Raw genomic sequence first — 15,587 nt, forward strand, 5'->3', positions numbered from 1 at the left:
AGTTCAATAAAGTTTATTAGTTACCACAAACTGCCCCCAATTGAAGTAGTAACCTCCCGGAAAAGAGTAGGAGGCACAGTGAATATGGGATATGGAGGATGGTTGGCGGCGGGGTGCGGCTTACCCTCGCAGCAGTCCTGCCACATCCGCAGGTCCATTTTGGGCACGTCGTCGCAGCTGCCGAAGCCATGGGGCAGCTCGGCCACGCTGAACACGTCCTGCTGGACTCGCGTGATGTTGTCGCCGTTGTCGCAGAGCACGCGCGTCAGCGACGCCTGCTTCAGCTGCGTCAGCTGGGCCGGCGTGAACACGCCCGGGTTCTCGTACCAGAACCTAGAAGGGCGGGTCGGGAAGGAGGGAGGGATGAGGGAGAAGAGCAGGGGCGTGTGTGTGTGTGGGGGGCTGATCTTTCTATTGTTGGCGGCGTCGGGGGGGTCTCACGTACCTGTCTCCATCGCGGAGGCGTTTGAACTGGGCCGCCAGCAGGCACATGAGGGTGGGGCCCAGTCGGCTGCCAGGGACCAGGTCCTCTGCCATGAGGGCGGGGAAGAGGTCCACGTTCAGAGGGGTACCGTACAACCTGGACGTGCAGAGAGAAAAAAAGAGGTCGAAAAACAGGCAAGCCATTCGGTTATCGTTATCCAACCAGCTTCATTGAGCTACATCCTTCTCTATTGCTCTTGCGAACATCACCCACCCGTTGTGGTGATCTTGCAAGTCCTGTACTATCAACGAACCAACATCTTCACCCACATTCTTACCTCTGCAGCTTCTCCCGGACCGCCGGGTTCTTGATCTCATTGCGCAGGTCGTCAAACGTCTGCGCTGACGTCAAGTTGCAGTACACCCGGTAGTCATTATAGGGCGGTATTCCATGGTCGCGTCCCCTCTGGATGTTCATGGCGGCCAGGTCCAGAGCCACGGCGTGCGCCATGGAGAAGAGCCGCTCCGTCAGCTCCGTGTTGAGCAGCTGAGTGGACACGCGCATCTTGCCCGCCACGCCGTACAGGCCGCGGAGCAGCGGGTCGATGCCGCCCTCGTTGACGATGCGGAAGGGCGAGAAGAAGGCGCGGTGCAGCGAGATGTGGCCCTGAGGGATGGGCTGGAAGTGCTCGTCCAGGCGGTAGAGGATGGGGTTGATGAGGGTGTGTCCGAAGCGGAAGGCGGCCGTGGCGAAGGCGTTGAGGATGCCCGCGTTGACGTTGGGGTTGTAGCCCCGGTACTCGCCCAGCAGCTTCACGCCGGCATCGCCCAGCACCTGACAGGACAGTGGAGAGGAAGATCGTCAAACCTCTTTACGCTACTCTTCCAGATCTCCAGTTTAGAGAGTTTGAGCTTCTTCAAAATCACCTTTACTTCAGAACGGAAATCCCAAATGCGAGAGAGACATCATCAATCTTACCTTAGGCAGCCAGTGGCTATAGGTGATATGCTGCATTTGGGCTCCCACAATCTTGCGCGCCTCGTGGTAGATGGTGTCCCCGTCCCAGTGGGGGTTAAGACGCAGCAGCTCGTTGGCCACGCGGTTGTGCTCCCTGAGCCAGATGGTGTGCATGGCGGTCAGCCCCAACTGCTCGTTGGCCCGGTGGTCGCCGGCCAGGAAACAGGGGATGGGGCTCTCGTTCTCGTCCCGCATGCACTCGGTGCGCGTCCCCGTGGCGAAGGGCAAGAGGGGCTTGCCCGTGCGCTGGATGATCCCCTGGCGAAGTAGGCCGCGTTGACTGGCCAGGTCGCGGACCTCCTCCGACTCGTGGCGCGAGCTCCCGTAAACGTTGGAGGCGTCGATGTAGGAGGTCAGCTGGTTGATCTGTTCCCGTGGATACACGCTGTTCATGAGGAGGGACGTCATGCCGCTGCCGCACACGGGGCTGGAGCGCACGAAGAACATGCAGCGCGTGCCACTGCGCAGCTGGCGAGGGTCGTTGGGCGGGAACTGGATGGGGAAGCACGGCGGGTCATTGGTGCAGCCCTGCGTGCACAGCTGGCCGTCGGAGAAACGCGACTGGCTGAGGGCGGCTACAGTGGCGTCCATGTCGTGATCCAAGAACTGACCCCACTGCATCAGCATGTGCGTGTAACGGTCGTCGGGGGTGATGGTCTCTGTGCCAATCATCGTTGTGGACACCAGCCGGGGGAGTGGGAGGCGGTGGCCGTTGTGGAAGCGCTCGGTGGCGCCACGCGGGAGGTTGAAGCCGTTGTCGTAGACCGACTTGAGGAGCCGTTCGAAGGCAGTGAGGGAGGCTCCCCACATGGGGTGCTGCAGGTTGTTGCAGGTGCCGTCGTGGCTGCGGTACTTCTGGTGGAAGCAGATGTCGGAGCAGTTGTTGATGCGGCGGTGCGCGGTGCATCCTGAGAGGTTGGCGATGACATCCAGGAAGTGGGGGGACACCAGGTCATTGTAGCGGAAAGCTGAGTGTGGGGGGGGAAGGGGGGGGGGAGTATGGACAATACATAAGTATTTATTTGTATATTATCTGAATATATTTGAGAACGAAACAGGCCAGAAACAGAGGCAGAGGCCTTGATCATTTAAACTTAAATATAGAAAGCTCAACATTTCGGCAATATATCCTGACAGAGTTCAAATGGGAGGGAGAAAGAGAGAGAGTGAGGGAGGAGAGTGAGAAACAAGCAAGGGCTCTATGATTGTGTGCATCCGTGTGTGTACGCTGCACGTCTGTACAGTGTGCAGAGAGGTGTGGTTTGCCAGCTTGATGACTTGAGGAATTGGCTATCAGTAGACACAAAATGTGTAATTGAGTTTGCGTGTGTGTGAGTGTAAAGTGTGTGTGACTGATCTAAGTCACATGGCAACAGTCCAAACAGACTTCATTGTTTTTTGCTGACAGAGAGAAAACCCTCTGTGGGCAGGCTGAGGGGCCAGGGCAACAATGAGCACTTGGCTGTTTTCATAACATATGAAAACACTCCATCTCTTCCTCTTTTAGTCACTGCCTTCTCTCTCTTTCTCTCCATCACTTTTCTCAGCCTTTCCGAGCCTAACTCTCTCTCTCTCTCTCTCTCTCTCTCTCTTTCTCTCTCTCTCTCTCTAACCGTATCTTTCACAGTGTCCAACTCAAGACCATAATAATCTCCCAATTGCTCACTGCCACCTCCGCCTTAGGCCTATTAAACCATTACCATGTGGGGATTATTTGGGTCATTGGATACCCCAACCCCAACCGGCCTCCACTCCCTCACAAAATCACGGACGGAGGTTCACCCGAGACCGCTGATCACATTAGCGGGCCAGGGAGCGTCATGAGGACATGAGGTCGTAAAAAGGTTTTATGAGTCGTGTCGAGCTGTGGTCATCTCATTGGCCCCCTGGTCGGTGAGAACAGGAAATGACACGCAGATGTTGGGAAGGACGTGAGGCCTGATAATGCTCACAGTGATGGAGTAAAGCCCGAGAAAATAGCAGGGTTTGTGACATCGGCTACTATTTCTTTCAAAAGATTAGCACTCAGTCTCCAAATGTAGTCATCCACTAGGGAGCAGTGATGAAGTAATGTTTGGTCTGAAACTACTTGTAATGTGTCATCTGCATTGAATTCATTTATCTCAGGCCAGTCTGTGAAAAACCAACACATGATTTGATAACGGGACCTACATGCATGACGCCTACATGTAAGAGCCGTAACTGGGTGTGTATGTGTGTGCGGCTCTCACCTGTGCCATTGGTGTCCACCATGAGTCCCTGGTTGACGTGGTTCTGGATGAGGAGTAGTGTCTGCTCAAAGATCTCCCCCGCGCGAGCCTGCTCCACGGTGTAGGGGTCCCGGGGGTAACGGAACAGGGCCAGAAGCTCACCTGGGGATCGGGGCTGACTGAGGGTGGGAGGAAGAGAGAGAGAGAGAGTGAGCAAGGGAGAGAGAGAGATTGTGGAGAGAGAAGGCATCTCATCACGGTCTGGCTGTCCTGACATCGGATTTCAGAGATCACACTGTGTAAACGTGCTCTCACTCTCCCATATAAGATCAACACGTTGATACGCTGCCTTCTCATGACAGCACTGTAATTGCCATGAAAAAGCTTGATTGAGATACGTTGGATGGGTACTGACATTGCTTATGTCCCTCCGTCAACCACCAAACAACAAAAAAAATGTTTTATCACAAGTACAATTTCTGTACAAGTCTTTAGATGTAACCAACCATCCACTAATCCTAACCCTCACCAGCTGTGGCATTTCTTCATTTTTACAACTTACATTTACGTAAATGTCTTGTGGATCATCAATTGGATTATTTCACCCTGCCGACTGGGGTACCCGCAGACCCCAGGTGTAAACTTTTAGTAATATTTCTAAGGTGCTTTGTTGTATAGATTTGTTTTTATTGACTGTCAATCAGTTTCTTCTTAAAGACTTGCTGTAATTGTTTTCAGTTCTTGTTTCAAAGAGACCTTTTTAGAAATACCACACTGGCCAAGTATATCACCCTGGTGCACAACCAGAAGGAAAGTAAACAGATGGCCAATGGTGCTGTTTATGAACATGGTGGACGCTGCTGTTTCATCGCTATACAAAATTATTTTAAGTATTGAAATTTGAATTCAATTTAATTAAAACTTTATTTTACTTACGGTCATTCTGAAACCTATGTCTCTATCTATTTAGATTTAAAAGCCAAATTTATAAATAAATTATGCATTACTGTGGGTTTTCAATTATTACATCATATAAATATTTTTATAATTTCCTTCCGATGTACTATGTAACTCTATCTAAATAATACCATCATGGTGTTGATGGTAAATGGGGTTCTAAATGCCAATGTGGCATGTATAAAATCACAAGATTTTATTAAAGAAAAGTGTATATCGTAGTTTACACAAAGAGTAAATTAAGTTTAGCTTTATTAAAATAATAACGTCTTTAGATAACTTTAAATACATTCCCTCAAAAGTTTTGACAGAAATGTTCAATAGATCATCATCAAAGATCGTTATACACATATGCACACACAAACATAACACATCCGACACCTATTGCACTACGCACAAGCCCCCTTGATCTATTTGCACTATGCTGCCCATTCATACTCTTATTCTATTTTTATTTTTATTTTACATTGTTTTCCTTTTTAGATTGTTTAGTTCCTAGAATTTGTTAGACTATTGTACCTTTTTACTTTTAATTTAAGATTTTCATATATGTTTATTGTTTGCACCTTCCTACCACAGTAATTTCCATGTTTGTGTAAACCTACATGGCGAATAAACCAAATTCTGATTCTGATTCTGAACACAAGGACAGTAATTCTAAGCACAGAGAAGTACGTTTTCCATCTGTTTTTGTCATTTGGGTGGAAGTTGGAAATCCCCAAATGGCTTTGTGCTATCATGTATGTGCGTGCATGTGCGTTAGAGGAAACACACTCCTGGTAACCACATCAGAGCTCAAACAAAACACGAGTCTGTCATCGCCTACTGCTCTGCAGAGGGGATTTTGTGCATAGGATATACAAATTTCAAGACCTATTTACTCTTGTAACAGTGTCAGTTAGGCTAACTGTATGACTGATTGACGCCTACCCTCTGAATGAAGCACACTTGGGGCTTGGCCTTACCCGTCAAACAGACGCCTCCTGGTGGATTCGATGGCGCTGTCCACGTTTCGTATGGCTTCCTCGATGGACGAGGTAACAAATGTGTCGCCGGATCTGCTTACAGGAGGAACTAAAGCGTGAGGTAGAGATATAAGATAGAGAGACACACAGAGAGAGAAAAAGTGACAGGAAAAAAAGAGCGAGAAAGAGAGGCAATGCTTTATTAAAGCAATACAGCTTGAATAAAAGAGTGCAGTAATGTCGGATGGGGATAAATGACATACGTGCAGGAAATAGAATGAGCCAATGAGCACTCAATACAGTTCAAACATTCACTTGGCTGTATACCTTGAACAGTGAGCACCATGCTGACAGACTGGTAACCAATGGGGTTGCGGGCGATGCACTCGTAGCGACCACGGTCTGCCAGACCCACATCCTTGACCTCTAGGAACCCCTCAGGGCTGATGTGGAACTTGCCGCTCTCTGTTACCTGAACCCCATCCTGGATGGGTCAGACAGCATGTGGGGGAGGGGGGAGGGGGGAGCACAGCAGAAACATAAGAGAAGAGGATGAGAAACAGTGGTAGAGGGAAGAGGTCATGACCCTGAAAGCTGACTGGGCAGGTGACGAGGCTGGTACATGCATGAACTCACTCGTACGCACACGTGTTTTCATACACTCACATTCACATGTACACGCACACCTGTTTTCTGTCTGGAGTTTGTAAATGTAGACTGCACTATATCCTCCATGATAAGACAGCTTCCAGTAACAATGGATATTCATTAAAGGCAGGGTAGGCAATGTTGTTGAAAGTACTTTTTGTCATATTTGCGGAAATAAACTTAACATCTGATAGCAACCGATAGAACTAAAGGTTTGACAGTAAAATGTGATCAATACGAAATCTGTGGCGTCGCAGGATTATTATACACGTGACCAATCATTAAGGTTGTACCGGCACTAATGATTGGACTGCATTCGGACCAAATGCAGTGACTGCACAAGCTACTTGTGTGTCTGTCTACTTCCTGGCAGTAGTCAGCGAGCATGTTCACGTGTCTTGGAGGAGCGGCTTTGAAGGGAGGGGGTGGGAGATTTAGGTTTGAATCCTTTCAAACTCAGCTAAAATAGCCGGGTTCGCAAAGCTAGCCTATCCTGCCTTTTATAGTTGCTACCTGAAACCACAACAATTTGTACCCTTTTTCAAATCTAAACGCCATCAATCATGAGTCACAACCACTGAATGCAAAAATACTCCACCACTGTTACATATGCCCGTTCATTCCTGAAACCTTCCCCCTATCAGTGGTGGATGGGCCGAGGCCATTGGCAAGCGTAAACGAGTACCAGCACGACCAGCTGTCTAACCTTGTTCCAAGTGAGGACAGGCTGGGGCTGGCCGTGAGCGCTGCAGGGAATCTGCACGTCCGACCCAGACTCCACCGTCAGGTCCCTTGGAGCATTTGTGAAAACAGGCGTTACTGATGATTTAAAACAAACGTGTTAATGATGACACACCCGGCACTCACCGTAGTTACAGTCACATCCTAAAGGTGAAGTTACAGTCGTAGTAGACGTAACTTCAGTCGCAGTTACAGTCATGGCAGTTCTAGTTACGATAGTTGCAGTTCGAGCTACAGTTTCAGTCACAGTTGCAGATGCAGCTTTAGCTAAACCTGCCATAATGGCATGTAGTTTAACACACAGACGGAGACTCAGACACAAAAACAGATACAAAACACACACACACACACACACACACACACACACACACACACACACACAGACAGACACACACACACACACACACACACACACATTAACGAAGAACAGCTGAAGATTCTCCCTTGCATAGTGACAGCTATTCTGAGGTCATATCTCACTGGCCAAGGAGAATGTGTCACACTAATTATGGATATAATCACATCCCAGCTGGCCTAGGGAGGCCTTTCTCAGTTGGAACTTGACAGTTTTTCCTGTGGTTAGCCAACTGGCTGGAGGAAAAAATTCCCACTCCCTGTTCAAGGAAAAGACCCCATTGTGAGCAGAATGTGTGTGTGTGTGTGTGGAGGGGAGTCCTAAAGGACTAAACATAAAGGATCTGTTCACTTTCTATCAGTGTTAGATTTCATCATGTAATCTTCTGAATTGGAGACAGAAGAATGTGATTCACTGTACAGTGAGGGTAACAAGATGCTAAAGGGGTATCAGTGAATGCTTTTGTCTGTGCTTTTGTCAATTTGTAGCCTATTCGTTAGTCTGCATTCTCTCTCTGTCTCTCTCTGTCTCTCTCTCTCTCCTTCTCCAGCTGCCGTTAGCTGACAAACCTCACTGCCATAAAAAAGCCATCACACGGCATTGCTGTGGGCTTCGGTGTTTATAGTGTGGGGCCATTAGGTAACATGTAGTTTGGGGCATGTTAACAGCCATTACTACATGGAAAACACACTGTCATCTAGGGATTACAGGCTGCCACGCTCTCCTAGGCTACGTGAAGCCTCTCATTTAAAACGCACACAGACAAATACAGACAGCAGCACATACACACACACACACACATATACACAGCCATTTGCCTGTCAACATGATGCTCTGGTGTGGCCATTGTTTCATTCTAATTGTAGGCTTTTCCACATGTAAACGACAAATTAGACATAGATGACAGTGGTCTCTAACTCCCACCCTCTCAAGAGTTTTAGTGGCCTCCACTCCCCTCCTCTTAAACAGGATGTTTTCAGAGGCCCTCAGAACATACCGACACCGTTACTCTTTCTTGTAGTCAAGTACAGTGTAATCACAATTAAGTAGTTGCAATTGCATCAAATATGAGTCTGCATTTTGCTATGTAAAGAAGCACTTGCCGTCATATATAACCCCCAACCATGTTATCATCTTTACGACACATGAACGTGCTCTTTCATAACCATCAAACAAGAAGAAGAAACAAGCCCTCTTATAATGCAATCAAGCTTCCCTGCTTCGAAAAGAGAAAGTCATGATTAGGTGAGTATACAGTATGATATGGCATCCACAGCACACGTGAGAATAACCGCAAATGTAAATATAAAATATAAATACATCTAAATGTAAATGTAAGAGTTGGTGTTGCCGCACCTCTCTGCTGGATGTTAAGCTGGACGGCTATGCGGACCGTGCCCACTGGGCTGACGGCTTGGCACTCATACTGGCCCTCATCGTGGGGCGCCACGCGGGACACGCGCAGCGTGCCGCTGGAGAGGACCACGTGGCGGCGATCCAGGGGCAGGGGGCTACCTCCCCGCGTCCAGGCAATGACGGGCGGCGGGTAGCCGTCGGCCTCGCAGGGGAAGTCCACCGTGTGGCCCTCCAGCACCGACTGGTCCTGAGGAGTGATGGTGAACTGGGGGATGGCTGGGTAGGGGGGGGGGGTGGGTGGTGGGGTGGGAGCGCGGAGAAAAAGAAACACACGACACGTTGGATTGGGCTCGTCTGAGCAGGCTGTGTATCGGCTTCCACGATATATGATACCAAGTGCTCACATTCCAATCTTCATTGTGCATCTGCATCCTACACATACGCTTCGAGTGCTTCCGCTCCTGAGCACAAAACCGGGTCAAAGGGTGAAGCCTGTCATTGCACAGTCACACAACTAAACTGCGTCATGCGCCTATTTGTCCCGAGGGGACAGGAGAGCGAGTGCTCCTGCGGTGGTACACAGAGGGTCCCACCGAGAGCACGGGTGGCGTCGCTCACCCTGGACGATGATGTAAGCCGTGGCATGGATGGTGTCCACGTTGTTGGACGCGAAGCAGGTGTACTGGCCGCTGTCGGCCTGCGCCACGTTCTGGATGAACAGCCCCCCCGACGGCGTGGTGTTGACGCGGGCGTCGGCCGGCAGCGGCGTGCGGTCCCCCTTGGTCCAGGTGACGCGGGGTTGGGGCTGACCCGTGGCGCTGCACTCCAGGGTCACGCTCTCCCCCACCAGCACCTCCGTGTTCTGGGGCTGGATCACGAAGCTGGGCCGAGCTGGAGGGAGGAGAGGGGTTAGGGGGGGTTTGAGGAAACGGAGCAAATTGGGGGGGGAGGATTGTCAACAGCTGTGGAGCTTGTTGTCCTTTAGGCCTACGTTAATAATCTGTTATGAGGCTACAAAAACATTACATTTGAAGACATGAATCTTTATTCCGATTGACAATTGCAGCCGATGAAGTCGCATGTCGTGTCGTGCCAAGCACTGTGGAGAACAGTTTGTGAACTGACAAATTATGGATGGACAGAGTCACTGAACTCCATCCATACTTGGCCACTGCACTAAGAAGAAGCAGGAAACCTAACCCTTACACAGAGAAGAAAAAAAGAGGAGGAGGGCCTATACTGTACACACAGAACGGACTGGAGGTCAACAGCCTCATCGCTCTCTTTCTTTCTCACACGGATACGCATACACAAACACCCACAGGAAATGCACATTTGCTCTGAGAGAAATGGTAGTCCACCGATGGATCTCTGTCACCCACGCAACAACCTCTGGGTCACCCGGGGTCAGCCAAGCTCATCTCCCCCAGCGACACAATACAATAACTAAGGGATGAGTGGGCGTGTGTCTGTTTCAAGGGGGTACCCTTTCATCATTGAACACGGCAGGCTTTGCTAACTGCTCTGTGGGAGAAAAAAAAACTGTTATTTGCCCTTTGACCTCTGGAATGACCACACTGACATTAGGCATTATAACACCAACTCTGAACTATGCAACTTGCTCTGCTGCTTCAAACACCGAGGACAATGGAATGGCCTACACATATGGAAATTCAGACCCTATTTGTACACCATTGCTTTGGAATGACCAGGAAGGGTACAGTGCACCTGTTGAATTGCTTAGAGCTTTGAGATTTGGAGCTTTTTTCCTTCTCTGGAGCCCACCTGAATGTGTAATCATGGGCAGTACACTTACACAAAGCGTGTACTCATTTGGAGTACACTTGAAAAGTCTGAGGTGGAAAAGTATTTTGTCGAACAACTATTCAATTACACCAGGAGCAGACGTGTGACTCTTATATGTATCTCTTCTATCATATATCAATTACAAGGAAGTATTGGAAAGTAATTGAGATGCATTTGCCTCACAGAAGTAGCACATACACGACTGCTCCGGTGGCGTGGGAGTAGACACTTCAAACGCCCGAGCATTTTGTCAAGTGACTGCGTCTTTTCTCAGATCCCGGTTCCCTGGTGTTAAAGGGTCCCGGCTACTTACAGGGGGCTCCGAAGTAGCGCAGGGTGACCTGCGAGGTCTTCACCTCCCCGGCCACGTTCTTGGCCATGCACTGGTACACGCCCTGGTCCGTCTCCCTGGTGTCCTGGATCATCAGGGTGCCGTCCTCCAGCAGGTTCAGACGAGAGTCGTCGCGCATGTTCAGAGCATTGCTGGAGGCGGGGGGGGGGGGGGGGGTCACGTTAGATCCGAATGGGTCACAGTCATCAAAATCGTTTTGTCCATGTGGGCAGGGCGTCTGACTTTAGACATCGCCATCTACAGAAAACATTACGGTGATGACGGAGTTGGTGGAATTTGCTCGGTTTAGCGTGACTGAAACGAAACATTGTTTACGATATTACAGTAAGAGCAGGAAGTGCTTCAGAATAGCTACTGTTACTACTATTATTTTGCACTGCACAGACTTTTAAGGACTCTGACAAAACATGGCACCAGTTATCCGTGGGCGAAGGAGTTTCAGAGAGGGTAGAGGGAAGGGAGGGGTGTCTTACTTGTTCCTGAGCCAGATGATCTGAGGTTTGGGGTTCCCCTCGGCCCTGCAGGTAAAGTACACAGTGTTCCCTGAGGTCACGTCTACGTCTTGGGGTTCTGTTGTGATTCTGGGCACCTCTGATGAAGAGGGGGGAGAGGAGGTTGAAGACAGTAAGATGGACAGAAGGAGGCAGGTAGATTAGGAGAGGAAAGGGGTCAAGGGGGTAGAGAAGGAGGAGGAGGAGGAGAAGGGAGCACATGTTTGTATGTTAAATACAGATTGCGTGGAACGGGAGTGTGTGTGTCTGTGTGTGTGTGTGTGTGTGTGTGTCAGATCCCAGACTGGCAGGAGACCACCCTAGGCTTCTCTTTCTCATAAAACCCAAAGGATTGGCTGTCTTGACAGGTCAATAATGTAAGGGCATCCCGCCCAACACACACACACACACACACATACTCCCTCTCACAACCTGGTCTCACAAACAGTCCATAGGCTATCTAGGGAGGCTGAAAACATCCATTTGGTCATAACATTTCATTACACTTGGTCATAACATTTGTCATCCTTTCCCTCTTCAAACTAGGAAATACTAGGAAAGAACAAAACAACAACTAAAACAGAACGTTTGACCAGTGATACGGATACCCCAGTGACATCACAACAAAACAACCTCAAGTACGCAGAGTGCAGCGCGAAGGCCGGCAAAGGAGGTTCAACGCCACCACAAGCATGTGCGTCATGCTCCGCGCCTCTCCTCGGGGACCCTCAAATAAAACTAGAGGCAGAATGATGACATATGGAGAAGCACTAGTCCCTCCAGACTGACCCCATACACACTCAAACACACTCACCCACACAGCACGCACAAGAGAGGCCAATCGTGGGGGGGTTTCCCAGTTAGAACAGAAGGGTACTCCAGACTACATCAATCTCAATGGAGGAAACTGTTGTTCTACTTCAAGTGTAAAGCAGCTCCCCTGCTTGCACTAAGAGTGTCAGTGGGAGAGAGCTGTAGGCCTCTGTGTCAGAGAAGGAGCTGACCTTTCTGCCACGAGCAGAGGCAGAAATCACTCTGGACCATCATAGGTCAAGTACTCCTGGGTATGTGCGTGCGCCAACACACATATGTCTTCATGTGGCAGGAAAATTGAATAAGGGCCCCAGTGAGAATTTGCTTCACATGATTGTTTTCTCTTTCTCCTCTCACAAACAAACCATGATATTCAGAAAAAAAAAACGTAGATATGCCCTCTCTACCCTATAGGCTACCATCACACCAAGCAAGTGGCCCGAATCAAACATTTTGTTCATATGAGATCTCAGGTCAGTTTCTTTGATAACAGTGTGAACCGCACAAATTACAAGGAATCTGATCTTTTCAATTCTAATTTGGGCCATTTTCATGTGTGGTCCTAAATCAGATACAGGTCAGATTTTTTTGCAATGCAATCTCAGTCTAAACAGACCAATCAGAATCTAGATCAATCTAGATCAACATCCGTCACTGTTCTGCACTGGAGGGAGTTGCTCGGTGAATACAAACATGGAAGTACATTCCTTGTATATATACAAGGAATACCAAAGTAAACTCCTTGTTGTGTAAACTACTTGGCAATTAAAACATTTTCTGATTCAGATTCTGAAGACAGTGGAGACATGGAGGTAGCCAGTGGATCGATAGTGAGGCGTTGGATCTTATAAGTATTGGAGGTTTCTGTACAAGGACCTTGCTCACAATCACCACCATCGTGCCACCACATTAACACAGGCACACTACCATTGGTCTGACTTGACTCCAAACATGGCAACCCTGGACCGGGCTTCTCCATAAGGACTTTCCATAAGAGAGGGAAAGGCTGCTTCTGGGTTGCCAGAGTGGAGAGGCAGGGAGGTGGCACTTCATCGAGGAAGGGGTCAGTGTGTTTTGACAGCTGCGCGGCCTGCTAAACATTGTCCTCCCTCACCCCCTTCCCCCAACTTACAGGCCAAAGGGGGGAAAGAAAAAAGCGGAAAGGAGACGGAGGGGAGTGATAGGGTTCCGCCACGCAGTAAAGCAGACATGCTTCTATTTTCCTGTGCCTGCAAATGCAGACGTGCTGAGGTGGAGGGTTACGATGGAGTCAAGACTGTCAAAGGCGCTCCCAAAGCCTGTGTTGCCAAGGTTCACACAAAGTGCTCCACCCGATGGCCTGAACTTCCCGGTGATGGCATCCACAGAGGTGGAGCTGGGAAAGTGAATGGGACCCATGTTTTTTGCATTTACATGATCGAGAAAACAACTGGGAAGGAATGCTTAGCTTTGAGGACCACGGAACTTCGGCTTGCATAATGGCTGAGGGATAATCCATGCTTGCCGTCCACCCGAGCTTCATAGTCCTAGCCAATAAGGGAGACAGACACTTAATCTATCGTTGTGCGCTGCCCCTTGAAAGCCACCCCGGCGTCCCAAACGCCCTGTTCTTGCCATCAGATTCCCACACCTCAACAGCACACTCCTGTTCATCGCTCACTCTCTTGAGCCACCCTTCCAGGGTCCCTGGGTCGTTTTATGGAGAAGATGCCGACATGTTACCCAGCTATGGGGTCAGCTGCCGGGGCACAGCCGGTGGAACACACTGGCAGTGGGTATGAGTGTGTGTGTTGGTGTCTGTCGCGTTATTGGTCGATAAAACTGCTAACACTGGATCCAAACTGAGGTGGTGGTGGGGGTGTGGCTTTGTGGGAGTTTGAAGGTTTGGAGTCCGAGTTAGTGAACTGAGTTGAAGTGTCGGCGTACCACAGTTGAGCTCCTCAGCGGTGAGCGTGGCCACAGATCGTCCCTGCAGTCTGCTGGGGTAGTCACAGGTGGCGGCGGCCTGGGCATTGCCTGACTCAGCGTACTGTTTCAGCAGGTCAGCCAGCCACAGCAGCTCACAGTCACAGTTCAGTGTGTTAGAGTCCAGACGCCTGTTCACACACACACACACACACACACCGAGAAGTAAGACAAGGGAAAGAGAGAGGACCAGTGAGAATGTGTCTCATGTGAGCTGTCGTTTTGTGTGTGTTGTGCGCCTGCCGTCTTGCGAAATGTGTGAGCTCACTTGTCATCGCATATTTCACTTTATACATCACAGTCAACACAGCTGTTATACAGATCAGACGATAGTCAATTGCAACACAATTCAATATTCCCAGGTTATCCAAGATCTTACATTACACTGGGGAGCTAGCAATGGTGTCACGGAGATGGAAGACTTCTGGCAACTTCCCCAATGTAGACTTAAGTAGACCTGACTCAGTCTAAACATCAGGACAACACACACTCCCACTCTACATCCAGAGCAGCACACCTGGCAATGGAGACGATCAGTCAACTCCACTGGGAGAAGAGGGGTTAGGGGGGTGCATTTAGCAGTGCATAAGTCACCGGTTTGTTGAAATTCAGACTTCATGGATCTGAACTTGTGACTCCTAATGTATTTCTAATATGAACTGAGACCTGCTTTGGGAGAATTGTGTACTGTATGTGCCCATTATTGGTTCTTCAACAAACACAACAAATCAGTTGAAATCCAGACTATTATTATCCCTTTTCATTCAACATTAATTACTATTGATAATCTTGTCCAGCTTATTGTAGATACTGTGTCCTAGCAGTAGATCTTAAGACAGCCTGGACGCTGCTGTCTTTGAATGAAATATGAGGAAAGTAAAAGGGGAGGGCCCAAACTAATGATTGTGATTTACTTTTTGTCAGACGGACAGAAAGGCTGTGCCCCAGTCTCCTGTCTTGTAGTAGTTATTTAACTTCAGCAAGACCTTCCATCTCACACACACACACACATTCATAATGCCCCCTTCTCCATGGTGTACATATTTGTGTTTTTCAGTGTTGGGTATGCTGTAATAAAATGTTAGGATCAACACTGTACTTACAGTCTTTTCATGGACTGCAGATGGGAGAACGTTCCCAAAACAAGATGGGTTATTCTGTTGTTGTGCAAAAACCTGTGGTTGGAGGAAAGAGCGATGGAGAGATAGATAGATAGATAGATAGATGGAGAGAGAATTTTAAGCATTCACTGTTTACTGACCACAATCAATAAACATTCCCTATTACTGTAAACACACTGTCTGCTGAAGAAGAGAAGCAGGTTCATGAGATCTGAATACTATCAGTATGTACTATAACAGTGTGGAACATTCCTAAGTAGATAGCTCATTGGAAGAACATTTGCCTGCTCATCAACAGATTCCAGGGTCAAATCTCCCGAGTACATACGTAGCTTTGAATAAAAGTGTATTCTTAATGAAAACATT

General features: G+C 48.8%; 1 protein-coding gene across 1 annotated transcript in view; it reads right to left on the minus strand.

Annotated features, from left to right (window-relative positions):
* Positions 1–15,587, minus strand: part of pxdn (peroxidasin) — a 43,800-nt gene that overhangs the window by 9,254 nt on the left and 18,959 nt on the right. Inside the window, exons 6-19 of the mRNA XM_084674277.1 lie at positions 15,204–15,275; positions 14,062–14,231; positions 11,305–11,422; positions 10,793–10,962; positions 9,292–9,564; positions 8,674–8,949; positions 6,928–7,040; positions 5,901–6,057; positions 5,574–5,682; positions 3,673–3,830; positions 1,403–2,409; positions 762–1,258; positions 446–580; positions 125–333 (exon numbers count right to left, since the gene is read on the minus strand). Of these exons, the coding sequence (XP_084530403.1) occupies positions 125–333; positions 446–580; positions 762–1,258; positions 1,403–2,409; positions 3,673–3,830; positions 5,574–5,682; positions 5,901–6,057; positions 6,928–7,040; positions 8,674–8,949; positions 9,292–9,564; positions 10,793–10,962; positions 11,305–11,422; positions 14,062–14,231; positions 15,204–15,275 (3,464 nt within the window). The remainder of the gene's footprint in view (positions 1–124; positions 334–445; positions 581–761; positions 1,259–1,402; positions 2,410–3,672; positions 3,831–5,573; positions 5,683–5,900; positions 6,058–6,927; positions 7,041–8,673; positions 8,950–9,291; positions 9,565–10,792; positions 10,963–11,304; positions 11,423–14,061; positions 14,232–15,203; positions 15,276–15,587) is intronic.

This window comes from Hypomesus nipponensis, chromosome 3 (genome assembly GCF_054491055.1).
Source record: "Hypomesus nipponensis isolate SF chromosome 3, ASM5449105v1, whole genome shotgun sequence".
In the NCBI taxonomy this organism is placed as follows: Eukaryota; Metazoa; Chordata; class Actinopteri; order Osmeriformes; family Osmeridae; genus Hypomesus; species Hypomesus nipponensis.